Source organism: Apodemus sylvaticus, chromosome 14, assembly GCF_947179515.1.
Source record: "Apodemus sylvaticus chromosome 14, mApoSyl1.1, whole genome shotgun sequence".
Taxonomy (NCBI): domain Eukaryota; kingdom Metazoa; phylum Chordata; class Mammalia; order Rodentia; family Muridae; genus Apodemus; species Apodemus sylvaticus.
Window position 1 is genome coordinate 79,011,188 of NC_067485.1, and position 13,641 is coordinate 79,024,828.

At 43.8% G+C, this 13,641-nt stretch overlaps 1 protein-coding gene across 3 annotated transcripts in view; it reads left to right on the forward strand.

Annotated features, from left to right (window-relative positions):
- The window catches only part of Dhtkd1 (dehydrogenase E1 and transketolase domain containing 1), a 44,965-nt gene extending 33,438 nt beyond the window's left edge, over positions 1-11,527 (forward strand). For 2 of the 3 annotated variants that reach the window (XM_052157741.1, XM_052157743.1), the window contains 5 exons: positions 4,363-4,527; positions 5,506-5,588; positions 6,171-6,340; positions 9,505-9,590; positions 10,862-11,527. In XM_052157741.1, the coding sequence (XP_052013701.1) occupies positions 4,363-4,527; positions 5,506-5,588; positions 6,171-6,340; positions 9,505-9,590; positions 10,862-10,966 (609 nt within the window). In that variant the 3' untranslated portion in view covers positions 10,967-11,527. Of the gene's footprint in view, positions 1-4,362; positions 4,528-5,505; positions 5,589-6,170; positions 6,341-9,504; positions 9,591-10,861 lie in introns of those variants that run through there. The other variant, XM_052157742.1, reaches the window with a different exon arrangement.
- The last annotated feature ends 2,114 nt before the right edge of the window (positions 11,528-13,641 follow it).

Below are 13,641 nucleotides of genomic sequence, written 5' to 3' on the forward strand. Positions count from 1 at the left end.
AGGATAGAGTCTAAAAGAAGGGAGGGAGATAGGAGGCAGGTTGATGAGACCGCTTAGTAAAATGCTGGCTGTTCTACTTAAAAGTCAGGTGTGTAATAACAAAGTTGGTGAGACTGAAAGAGGCAGGAGGACCCCTGGAGATCACAGCCAATGCGCACACACGCACACACACACATGTTCACCCACATGAACACACACATTCACAGGTATAGAAGGATTTCAGGTTGGAGGTGTAGCTTAGTGACAGAGTACTTACCTAGCATGTGTGTGGCCCCTGTTCCATCCTCAGCACCATCTCCATGATTAGGGGTCGTGGGGAGAAGGGAGGGGAGCAGGAGGTATACCAGGGTTGGGGATATAGAGACAGGTACATCCCTGGGAGTCCCTGGCCAGCTAGCCTAGCTCAGTCAGTGCAATCCAGGAGAGACCCTATTTCAGAAAAAAAAAAATCAGTGGAAAGCAATTGAGGATGTCACCCAATATTAACCATTAACCTCTGGCCTCCACATGCAGAGAGAGAGAGAGAGAGGGGGGGGGGAGAGAGGTAAGAACAGCCCAAGAATAAGCTAGACAGGTAGAAAGTTGTGATCAGCAAGGAAAATGCACCAAAAAGAGCTTATGGAGACAATCCTGTTGGCTATACCAAGGATATTATCTTGTGCCACAACCCTGCTGCACTTTCTCAAAAATTCCTTCACTGAATTAGAACCCAGAACCCAGAACCAGGTGATGGAATTAGGTGAGGCCTGTGGCAAGTGAAGAAGTCCTAACGGTGGGGCCCTTAGGGTAGAGAAGGTCTTTAATAAAGGGCTCCCTGGCTGCCCACCAGCCATTCGGACTATGAAAGGGCTCATGAGGAGACTGAGGGTGAGTCAGGGAAAGGCCCCATCGGACACCACGTTTACTGCCTGACCTTGGACTTCCCAGCCTCAAATGTGAGAGATAAATTTACATTGTTCCTGAGAAATCTGGATTTAGCTAGAATGGTCGGATATCTCTGTTGCTCAAGGAACTGGTCAGGTGAGAGGCTTTGCCATCCTCTTTGTGAACTAGGAAGAAAAGAGAAGAGAAAGAAAATCTTTTATATAGGCAGTACACCCAGACATACGTGCATGCTGCCCCAAGCACCTGTCTCGCCAGTTCCACAAGCATCACGTATACTTATGTCCATGTGCAAATGCCTACCCACATACGTAAATACATACCTATAAACAGACGTATACATGTATACATATATGCATTTGGATGCCTGGAGCAGAGCCCCTCCCTAAGCCTTCTTCTTACTTCTTTTCTCTGCCTTTTTTTTTATACCTTCTTAGACAAAAGTTCCTTAGAAAATTACCTCACAGATAAAATGTTACACAAAAGGGGAGTTGCAGAAGGCATTGATGGTTGGCTGTGTCTCAATCTACAAGTTCAAACTATAAGTTCAAAGCCACAGTCTCAAACCTGTTATGACACTCAATGTCTCCCTTCTGATGGGGTTAGAGATGGCTGGGGCAGCCACCAGGAGTTCCCCTCTGGTCTTATTAGAGATCAGAATACCAGCAATTGCTTCAGGATTGAAGCATGCAGAAAGGAAAGGGGGGAATGAAAGAGTTAATTCAGGAACCTTAAAAAGGTCAGAGGCTGGGTTGCAGTCCTCAGACCACAAGGGGGAGGGGGGACTGACCTAAGGGTGGGGACGCATTCCGAAGGACTGACCGTTGGCCACCTACCTCATCATCTAACAACCTATTAGTTTGTAACACTGTTCTGCCAATCACACTGTGCTTAATGGTGGCCCTGAGGAGGGTATAAAATCCTGCGCAGCACAAGATGCGGTGTCGTTCTCTCTTCGTGTGCAGAGCGGCCCTAGCATGCTGGTTACAATAAAAATTCTTCATGCGTTTTGCATAAAAAAAAAAAAAAGCCACAGCCTCTCATGGATTCTTCCTCATAGTGCACGTCCGCGTCCTCATCCATGGATCTGATCTAGAGCGAGTTTCTTCCTGATCACAGACCTGTCCCCAGCCTGTTTCTCTTTTTAGTGTGATTGTGAAAGCTCATTGTGCTCCTTATTACGCAGCCTTTGCTTACTGTCCTATGAGCGGTGGGCACATTCTGTTCTTGATCCTAACTATATTGCATCTTCCTGGCAAAACAACTAAAACCATCTCTTAAAACTTTCTTCCTAAAGTTATTTGAATCAAGTCAGGAATTCTATAAAATCATTAATTCATCCAAATAGCACTGATTCATGAAAGTCCATCTTCATGCTGATCTGCAGGGAATCTGCCCAGTAGGGCGGGCTGATGCCCTGGAATCCTTAGGCTATGGAATAGTGACAGGAAAGGCATTAGCAAAAGAAGCAACCGTGGGATGAAGTCTCCAAGGACCCCACATTCTTAGAGCTTACCCATTGTAGGCCATGCAAAAATGGTGGGCCATCTCCAGGAAACTCACCTGCCAGCCTTACCCCTTCCTAGGTGGCTCCTGACCCTGGGCTACATGAAACCCTGTCTTAAACAACGGCATAAAAAATGTTACCCAGTTTTATGGCATTGAGCACAGACTATTAGTGGCCCCATATTCACAGAGCAGTAGTGACCCACGTTTAGAGCATAGACCCATGGTTTAGAGCAGCAGCTAGTATTGATAGCAAGCAAGCAAAGGTCAGAGATTTAGCTTATAGCTCTTATAAAACGATTTATTTACTTTTATATGTATGTGTTTGCCTGCATATGTTTGTGAACCACATACATGCAATGCCTTCAGAGGCCAGAAGAGGGCATTATCCCCCTTGGAAATATAATTCCAGATTGATGTGAACTTCTGTGAGAGGGCTGAGAATTGAACCTGGGTCCTCTGGTCACTATTGAGACAGAGTGACATGTCTCTAGCCCTCAGCCCCCAGTGTCAAGAACTTCATCCCAGAGGGTTTGACCACTCCTTTCTTACAATTACAGACACTTGTAGCTGGGCATGGTGGCACATACCTTTGTACTCAGGGGAAACAGAGGCAGGGAATTAGAGGCTAGCCAGCTTCTACAGACAGGACAGTCAGGGCTACACAGGCAACTCAAACGGGTCTCAAAAAACAATAAACAGATTGGCAGGTGTTGGTTTTTGCACGCGTGTCTTCATTGTTATCATTTTACCTGTTGTCACTATGGTTACCTCAAGTCCTTTGCTATATTGTTAATTTTATTTTCTATAAAAGGTCCTGCTTATGCCTTCTGCTTTCATTGGCATCGTGCCAACCTCTCCGTGCCTTTTATACTCTCAGCCCTGTCTGTTCCCGACATTTATTATCTTTAACTTAAAAAAAATAGTCATTTTTATTTCCCATATATGAGCGTTTGCCTGCATTTTGCACGTGTATCAGGTGTTCCTCTTGGTGTCTGCAGAGGCCAGAGAAGGCCACAGGTCCCCTGAAATGGAGTTAGAGGTGGTTGTTAGCTGCCTTGTGAGTGCTGGAAACCAGGGCCAGGTCCTCTGAAGGAGCAGCCAGTGCTCTTACCCACCAAGGCACCTTCGCGACCCGGTGTTCTTAGTACTTAGTACTTAGTATTTCTTATTTTCTCAGCACCTCCGTGGTTTCAGAGTAGAGTGCTCAGTTTGGTTTCTTAGTGCTGTGCTCTTCTCCCTTGTTCTATTCTGTTCCTTTGCAACTCTGTCCTGGGCCGGGGAGGCAGCTCAGCGGGTAGAGCTCCTGCCTGTCGCACATGGAGGGCCTGACAGTGCCTGTGCTGCGCAGACAGAACCAGGCTGCATGGCATGCTCCTGTAATCTCAGCATCTGCAAGGTGGAGGCAGGAGAATCAGACATGCAAGGTCATCCTCAGCTGTAAGTTTGAGGCTAGCCTGAGCTATGTGAGACCCTGTCTCATTCCCCACAAAACAAAGCAGCAGCAGCAACAAGAAAACCCAGACCCTGGCCTTGGCCCGCTGTGCTCCTTTTCCTTCTCCCCTCCTCCGGCATTGGGTTACTCGGCTACATGGTATTTATGTTATCCCTGTGCCGTTTCATTCCATCTTGTCTTTGGTTATTGAGACCTCTTCCGCCGGGCAGTGGTGGTGCATGCCTTTAATCCCAGCACTTGGGAGGCAGAGGCAGGTGGATTTCTGAGTTCGAGGCCAGCCTAGAAGTCTTTTCCGAACAGCCTTGTCTGGACATTGCTGTGTTAGAAATGGGTGGGTGGTGCCAACCCTTTGTCTTTTCTGTGATTGATACTTTATAGTTCAAGGGAAATGCCTGTTAGTACTTTTCTGTTAGATAATGGAGAGAAACATCTTTATTAACTGAGAATACATGTGCTTCCCTTGCCAGTGTGCTTGAATTAGACCTCAGCATGTCTGTGCTCTCTTCCCATCGATCTAGATGTGCGACAGTATAGAAGAAGGCGTGGACAGCGACACTGTGAACATGTTCGTGGCACACCCGACCACCCCCGCTCAGTATTTCCACTTGCTTAGAAGGCAGATGATCCGGAATTTCAGAAAACCTCTCATTGTTGCATCTCCAAAAATGTTACTCAGGTACCCTGTGAGTACAAAGAGCCCACTCAAAATGTTACTCAGGTACCCTGTGAATAGAAAGAGCCCTCTCACAATGTTTCTTCGTTTGTCGGTTTTATATTCTGTTTTCTCTATGTTCTGTATTTAACCTATTCAAGTTTTATTTGCTCTCTCTCTCTCAGTCTGTGTGTGTCTGTGTGTGTATATGCATATGTGTGTGTGTTCCTACTACGTGTGCGCACACTATGTGTATGCAGGTGCCTTCATTGTCAAGAAGAGGTGTCAGATCTCCTGGAGCTGGTGGCTGTGAGCCAGGCAATGTGTGTTCTGGGACTTAAGCTCTGGCCCTCTGGGAGAGCAGCAAGCATTCTTGACCTCTGAGCTCTGTCTCAGTCCCAAGCAGCTATTTTGTGGCTTTCTCTGTGGTTCCTTCCCATATTCTCAGGATTCTTGAGAAATCACATGAAATTCAAGAAAAGTCATACAATCTCTTTAAGAAAGTGATTGTGTGTATGTGTGTGTGTGTGTGTAGGTAGGTAGGTGTGTTTCTGTGTGTTTTTTTTTTTTTTTTTCTTTTTACTTTTTCTGGAAGGACTCTTGTGATATAAAATTTTGATATATAAGTACCAAAGAAACCAAGTCAAAATGGAAAATTATTACATTGGTCAGCTTCTTCTGGGTACAGAAACAGAGGCAGGGGGATCTCTGTGACCTGAAGGCAAGCCTAGTCTACGTAGCAAGTTCCAGGCTATCCTGAGCTATGTAGTCAGACTCTGTCTCAGAAAATAAAACAAAAGAAAAACCTGTATTATTGTACAGACTAGACCAGCTTTTACATTTGTTTTAAATATCCAGAACTGTAACTTACAGAACACTGTCCTACTGTGCATACTTAAGTGCGGTTCCATCCCAGAATTCTTGAGCTGCTCTTCTAAGACCTGCTGTAAGGTATAGCTGTAGCTCTTCTCCACTCATTGACAGGAATTTGACCACTTCTCTCCCTTAGGCAGCTGTCTCAACTCTTGAGGAAATGGCACCAGGAACATCATTCAAGCCCGTCATTGGCGATTCGACAGTAGACCCAAAAAAGTAATTTGATGTTTCTCTGTTTCCTACTCGTGGTAGAAGTTTTATTAAGTGAACAATATTTCTTCTATCATATAAGTTTTTCTTTTGTGCATGCATGCACATGCATATGAGTGCCCTTGAGTGTGTGTGTGTGTGTGTGGATGCACATGGGAGGGGCTGAATACACTGACTTATCATGCTAGGCAAGTAGTATACTGCTGAGCTTCATCTCAGCCCCTCTCCTTGAAGGCATGCATTAAGGAGGCTGTGTATGAAAGGGCAGACTTTGGGGATAGATGTCACTGAAGAGATGTTTGGGGACAGATGTCACTGAAGGAGATGTTTGGGGACAGATGTCACTGAAGGAGATGTTTGGGGACAGATGTCACTGAAGGAGATGTTTGGGGACAGATGTCACCGAAGGAGATGTTTGGGGACAGATGTCACTGAAGGAGAGCTGCCTGGCTCAAGAGATGACTGAGCTCACCAGCACAACCCCAAGTATCTTTTTCTGCAACGCACTGAACTCCAGTCTTCCCTTTCTCCTGACACAGTTCTTAAGGACACTTCTCTCTACATCATTGCCTACTTTGTCCCCAACAGTGTTAAAACCCTCATCTTCTGTTCCGGCAAACACTTTTATGCCCTGCTGAAGCAGAGGGAGTCTCTGGGGACTAAGAAGCGTGATTTCGCCATCCTTCGGCTGGAGGAGCTCTGCCCTTTCCCGCTGGATGCCTTACAACAAGAGATGGGCAAATACAAACACGTTCAAGGTAGGGGCTTGCTCCTCAGGGCCTTTGCTTTACAGAACTGTCTCAGGTGCAGAGGTGCGGATGGCAAAGGCACTAGGACGTCAGGTCTCACGGAGTCTGAGGACATGTCATGGGTGGCCACTGGGGCCATGTCTCTCTTGGGCTCCCACTCAGGGTCTCCACGCTCATCTACACATTTCTTGAATTTGTGGGTTGTATGGTGGTATGCTGTACCATCATATGGGATAATTGCAGCATGATTGCACTTCTGGCACTTAGGATTGGAAAATTTGGTATCTGTGGGCACCTTGTAGAAACTTGAGGGATTCCAGAGCTAAATGTAAATGTAGGCTTGGTTAGATGAAAAGGTTTTAGCTATATCATCAAACACTGGGCTTAGTTAGCACGAGAAACTTGCATTGTAAAAATTATTGCAGGGGTTGTGGGATGGCCCAGTGGCTGTGAGTACCGGCTCTTCTTCCTGAGTACCAGCTCAATCCACAGCATCTGTAAATAACTGTCCAAAACTGTAGTTTCAAGGGATCTGACACCCTCTTTTGGGTGCTAAGGGCACCAGGCACACATGTGCTGAATAGATGTGCATGTAGGTAAAAAAAAGTCCATACACAAAAATATATTTAAAATATAAAACAAGAACAATTCCCCCAGAACAGACAAAGAAAGAAAGAAAGAAAGAAAGAAAGAAAGAAAGAAAAGAAAGAAAAGAAAGAAAGAAGAAAAAACCAACAAACTGATAGCAAGTGTTCATGAAGATTCAAAGCAGCCTCACTTACCACTTCTGGGATTGCAAGTGGGTGCAACCACTCTGCAAGAAGGTTTTTCCATGCAAAAACCCAAGTTACCATGTAACCCAGATTCCCTACTGCTGGTTTACCCAGAAAATGATAACAAGTTCACGGAAAAATCTTCATCCAAGTGCTTTTATGCAGCTTTGCTTATTTATTTATTTGTTTGTTTGTTTATTATTGTTTATTTATTTTTCTGGTCCCTGCTCATGCTGATCCCACTCGCTCTGGCTATATTTTATTTCATATATGTGGGTACACTGTCACTGTCTTCGGACACAGCAGAAGATGGCATCGGATGCCCATTACAGATGGTTGTCAGCCACCATGTGGTTGCTGGGAATTAAACTCAGGGTCTCCGGAAGAGTCGGTGCTCTTAACCATTGAGCCATCTCTCCAGCCTTATTTTTGTTTTTTAAAGCAGCTTTATTTGTAATTGTCTCAAGCTTGGAACAGTCAAACTGTTTTTCAGCTAGGGAATGAATAAACACAGTTCTCCTGTAGCAAGAAGCATGTGTAACATCATACTTGTCAATAGAACAGGAAGGAGACACTGCATGGTATCAATCCGCAGGGCCTCTGGGATGCTAAAAGCTGGCAGGCTGGCACTGAGCCCAGGAATGAGCGGTTGCTGTCTACAACTGGGACAAATCACAAATGCATTTTGGTAACTCATGTAAGAACCAAAACTGTATGACTCCATTTATGGGGGGCATTTTGGTCAAGGTGAAACTGTGCAGATAAAGAAAATGGACTGTTGCTAATGTGTGGGACTGCGAAGGGCCCTGACTACAATCAGGACGAGGAGCCGTGGGGGTTCACAGAACCATCTTGCATCGCCATTGTTCTTGAGAACACATAACAATGTACTTGCCAGAAAAAAAGAAAGGAGAGAAAGAGGGAAAGAAGGAGAAAGAAAGGAGAGAGAGAGAAGAGAGACAGACAGATACACAGACAGACAGACTCAGGAGTTGAGAGTGCTTTCCAGTATCTGCTCTGGGTGTCTCACAAGCCCCTGTAACTCCAGCTCTAAGGGATCCAGTGTCCTGTTCTCCTGATCTTGGCCTCCTTGTACACCGGCACACGTCGTCCATTTATACAGACATGCATGCATACTACACATAATAAACATTCTAAAAATGCTAACATGATAGTGTCTTAGTCAGGGTTTCTATTCCTGCACAAACATCATGACCAAGAAGCAAGTTGGGGAGGAAAGGGTTTATTGAACTTACATTTTCACATTGCTGTTCATCGCCAAAGGAAGTCAGGACTGGAACTCAAGCAGGTCAGGAAGCAGGAGCTGATGCAGAGGCCATGGAGGGATGTTACTTACTGGCTTGCTTCCCCTGGCTTGCTCAGCTTGCTTTCTTATAGAACCCAAGACTACCAGACTAGGGATGGTACCACCCACAGGGGCCCTCTGGTCTTTGATCACTAATTGAGAAAACTAGCTGGATTTCATGGAGGCATTTCCTCACCTGAAGCTCCTTTTTCTGTGATAACTAGCTTGTGTCAAGTTGACACCCAAAAACAGCCAGTACAGTTGGAAAAGCATATATTTAACTGAAGTTGGAAATTTATCTCTTAACCATCCACCCGGCTGTTCCTCTAAACATTCTTGATCTATAAGTTTATATGAGTTAAACAATCACAACGCAAAGAAGTCTTTCAACCCCCCAGGTCTCCTCGCCTTGATTGTCTGTAGTCAGGACTCTTCCCAGTCTCACACATTAGCAATGATCAGTCTTTTGGTTGATTGAAAGTTGAAGTCAGAGTTCCGGGTGCAGGGCGGCCGCTGGAGGCGAGCAGGCTGCAGCTCTTGCAAGCTTTGGAGGTAGAGCCGCCTCGACGCGCCCAAGTTGGACCCGGAGGAGATGAAGTGGAAGATGCCTGAGGTTGTGGTCTCTTCCATTCGGAACTTCCTCATCTACGCGGCCCTGCTGCTGCGACTCACTCGTATATCTCAAAGAAGGTTTCTCCTCCTGTGTGCAGATGAATTGGATTAAACGGACATAAAAACTGCTTGTTAAGAACAAGTCAGGCTTTGAGAACTGACCTCCATAGCTGGAATATAAAACTACTTGGGAAGTTCAAAAAGACATCTTGTGGGCGTGGTGCCCTTAGGCCTATGAAAGCCACCTCTGTGAGTGTCGGTGGAATGGTAAATGCTGTCAGGCTCTGAGGGGCTTCTGTCTGACGTGGTACCTACCATCTCCACAGTCATTTCTGCCTACGACTTTTGTTCAAAGTGTTATTTGTGAAGAGTCTGTTTGGAAGTCAGCACACACCCACAATGACATTTAAGCACGGTCTATATTTTTAATAAACATTCTGATGAAGAAAAAAAAAGTTGAAGTCAATTTCTTCTTTTTGCAGATTTCATCTGGAGTCAGGAGGAGCCTCAGAACATGGGTCCATGGTCTTTTGTTTCTCCAAGGTTTGAAAAACAACTGGCTTGCAGGGTGAGTGCCCCCCCCCCCTGTTTTTTCTCTTGGAGTAACAGCATACAGGTTTCTTTGCCAGCCTGCTCAGTTATTTAAAGATAAAGTGAAATAAAATCTACTTTGGGCTGGCCGGGGCGGTGCATGCCTGGGAGGTTGGATTCCCTCGAGTTTGTAAGTTTGAGACCAGCTCAGGCCACATAGTCAGACCCTGATGACATGTAAGAGAAAGAAGGAATAAGAAGAAAGATCTAGTTTTAGAATATTCCTTTGGAGGAAAATGTTGAGTTTATGGAGCTGATTTTTAGATTTGGAATATTTGTGTAGACTTTCTAGTCCGAGGATCCAAAATAAAATAAAATAAAATAAAAAATAAATGAAAATAAAAATCAAACTCTGAAAAGCTTCAATGCCTAAGATGTTTTAGGGACTGAAATGATAATTTCGAAATTCCAGATTTGGGAAAATTTCAGATTTTGGACTGAGGATATTCAACCTATAATACTATTTTTTTTAAGTTTATATATTTATTATATGTAAGTACACTGTAGCTGTCTTCAGAGACTCCAGAAAAGGGTGTCAGATGTCATTACAGATGGTTGTGAACCACCATATGGTTGTTGGGATTTGAACTCAGGACCTTTGGAAGAGTAGTCAGTGCTCTTAACCACTGAGCCATCTCTCCAGCCCCAACCTATAATATTATGCTAAAACATGTTTGCATTCCAAAAAACAAAACAAAACAACCCTATGAACCTTGCATATTCTTTCTTTCCCTACTACTCCTCAAGCTATCTGGCACAAGTGCTAGAGAAAGATGCTGATGATTATTTTTTGGTTTGTTTTTCGGCCTGGTACACGCAGTTAACACTCATTTCATTTTACAGTGCTGTCAGCCTATATGCCTATACAGTGCTGTTAGACTCTCTATTTCTTTATTTTCTTCAGGAAAGGAAAAACAGCAAGAGCAGTGGTACCTCTAGTATCATCTTAGTCCACGTGCATTAGAATGTAGTTCATTCCTTTAGTATGTGTTCGCTAGGCTCAAGTCATTTTCACATGTAAATACTCGAGTTAAGGAAACCACAGCTAACACCAAAATATAGGGTTTTTTTTTTTAACCTTATCATGCCTAGAATTCAGTGGTAGATTATTCCTCCTAATCTGTTCTGCTATTCAGTATTTTTTCTTCACTTGAACAAGATAATGGGAATGTGCGTACCTTCTTATGCATCTGAGCAGAACTCTGATGTGCTCAAATGTCACTTGATTTCTTTTCGCTCCAACAACAGCTCCGTCTCGTCAGCCGACCTCCTTTGCCAGCGCCTGCGGTGGGCATTGGCACGGTGCACCAGCAGCAGCATGAAGACATCCTCTCCAAGACCTTCGCTTCGTAGGGAACAGGATCGCCTTCTCAGACACGGGCCACAGAAGAAAGTGGGCTCCTCCACCCCTCTCCCTCCCTTAGCTTACTGTGGAAGTCTGTGTTCCTCTGAAATCCTGGACTGACTTGGGCAACTGAATCTGGAGTGCATGGGGTTCGCAGGGGAACTGATTTTATAAGTACATGAAACAGACAGTAGATTTCATGCTTTGTAGGACAATGGTGTTTGATATGCTTGGGTTAGATATGGGCGAACTGGAAGAGGGGGCCATTAGGCAGTTGACTTCTGCCTCCACTGTAACTGACTGGAAGTGCCTAGAGAAAGTTCTTTGACCAGAACGTGGGGCTGTGTATAAGCAGCCCCAACACTACCTCTTAATTGGTTCAATACACAGAACTTTCCATATCTTTCCTCCCTTTTAAAGCCAGCAATATTTCCGTTTTAAATATCATCTTAGAATTGCTCTACAAAACGGTCTGACAGACACCACTGCAACTAGACCATTTTGGATTCACGTTCTTTCAGGTTTGATCCATTATCCTTAAGAGTAAACACTGTTAAATACAAATTCCTGATTGTCTGGTCTCAAGCTCTGTACCAATCCAGAGTACCCTGCAGTCCAGGCTGGCCTCCTACTCACCGAATAGCCGAGGATGACCTTGAACTTCTGATCTTCTTACCTCCTGATGCTGGAATTACAGACTTGTGCAACCATGCCCAGTTGATGCTGGTAATGAGAACCCATTAAGAGTGGGAGACAAGATCTCCACCAACTGAGCTACATAGTCCTAGCCCCTAATAAATCTTAAGTTATGAGGTATTAGCTATATTAAAACGGACTTGTTTTTTTTTTCTATAAAGTTCCCCCTTCCCCTATTATATTGCTGCAATATTTTCTAACTTTTAATTAACTTTGGTGTTTGATAGAGGGATTTCAGGGCCAGGTTAATCACTTTTGTCTCTAAAAGCTGCAGGTACAGATATGACGTATATTTGGGCTATAAATTATGTTAAGTTTTAGCCACCTTCCCAAAGCAGGTGGGGGGCGGTTCCATAGAGGTCGAACCTAGTGTTGGCAGCAAACCTAATGGTAGCTATGTGGCGTCACTTGAGTTGGTTCTGAGGAACATCTACCATGGACCTTTCCGGCTCTATGATAGTTTTTTTTTTTAAGGTGATGGGGACATAGGAAGTGCTGGAATACATCCATCGCCTTTTCAGCGTTACCAGCAATGGGCCATGTCTTACATCAGTGATGTATAGGCGCTCCTGGCTACAGTAATAGATTCATAATGAACCTTTTTTTTTTTAATTTTGATTTTAAGATAGGTTCTCACCGAGGAGCTCTGGCTGGCCTGGAACTCAATGTAGAGCAGGCTGGTCTTGAACTCAGAATTCTCTCTGTCCCTGCCTTCTGAGTGCTGGGATTAAAGGTGTATACCACCATCTCAGACTATTATTTGCATTTTAAAATAATGCTGTAGTGTCTTTATTTAGCATCTCTCTAGTATGTGTCCCTTTTCTTTCTATGATATCCCCTCCCTTCAGAAGCTGGGCATTAGTTCCAGTACTTTGTACTTAACCCTTTCCCTCCCTTTCTGCATCCTTCAGTCCATCTTTCTTGTGTAAAGCCTTAGGAATCTTGTAACTTCGTACTACTTATAAATCCATTAAGTTTCAAAGGCAAGTTTAATAAGAATAATAGTGTATATTTGTTTAAAAAACATAATGTACCTTTATTCTAATATCTTTTGGTTTCTTAAATTAAAAGGTATTGAAACTCTAATTATAAAATAAGATGGAATTTAATATATTTAAAAATACTTTTGTCTTGCTCTTTCTAAATTTCTTCCTACACTGCATCTCACGAGTTTATTATTTCTTGTTACGGTTTTCCCTACATGAGCCACGAACATGTCTTCTGTCTTTTTACCTTTTTCTCAACCACATTTTGAATTGTGTTGCAGAAAGGGACCACTTGAATTATTTCAAATGAAACACTACTGTATTTTATTTTTCTTAAAAATGTTAGTTTCTCATATCTGCTATCCATAATTATGCATGCTTAATGTTCGGTGAGAAATAGAACTTCAATTATATAGTTAGTAAGCTGGAAATATTAAAAACAATGAGAGAATTTTGCTTACAAGACACATCATTCTTAGCAAAATAAAAATTTCCACCTTGTAAGAACCATTTTACTCAAATTTTTTGTTTTCCATATACTTCCTATTTGGGAAAATATTCTGAAATTAACTTCTCTAGTTTAACTATTTGACCTTGGAAGTTGAACTGTTTTCCAAAAAGCTTTGCAAAAAGATTTATTTCTGAGAGGAAGGGAGGGAAACAGACAGATAGACAAAGAGGCATAAAACCTTGATGTCTATTTTGAAGATGGGGAAGTATTGGACAGTACTTTTGTAAGCTGTGGAGTGTAGTGTATTACCAGTTTTCACAAATGTCTAAGAAGCTACAGTTAAGATGGGGCAGAAAGAAAAGGCTGGTTCTGTCCGCTCAGCTCTAGGCCTTGGGGGACCAGCAGGACGCCTGGTCCTGTAAACCTCATCTAGAAAACAGCTCTGAAAATGAAAACCCTAGTCCTGGAGTTGGGTAGAGCAGCCAAGGACCGCCCACCACGGAGGGCCGCCCCGCCTTCTGGCGTCCAGTCCCGCCCCCGCCGCCGCGCC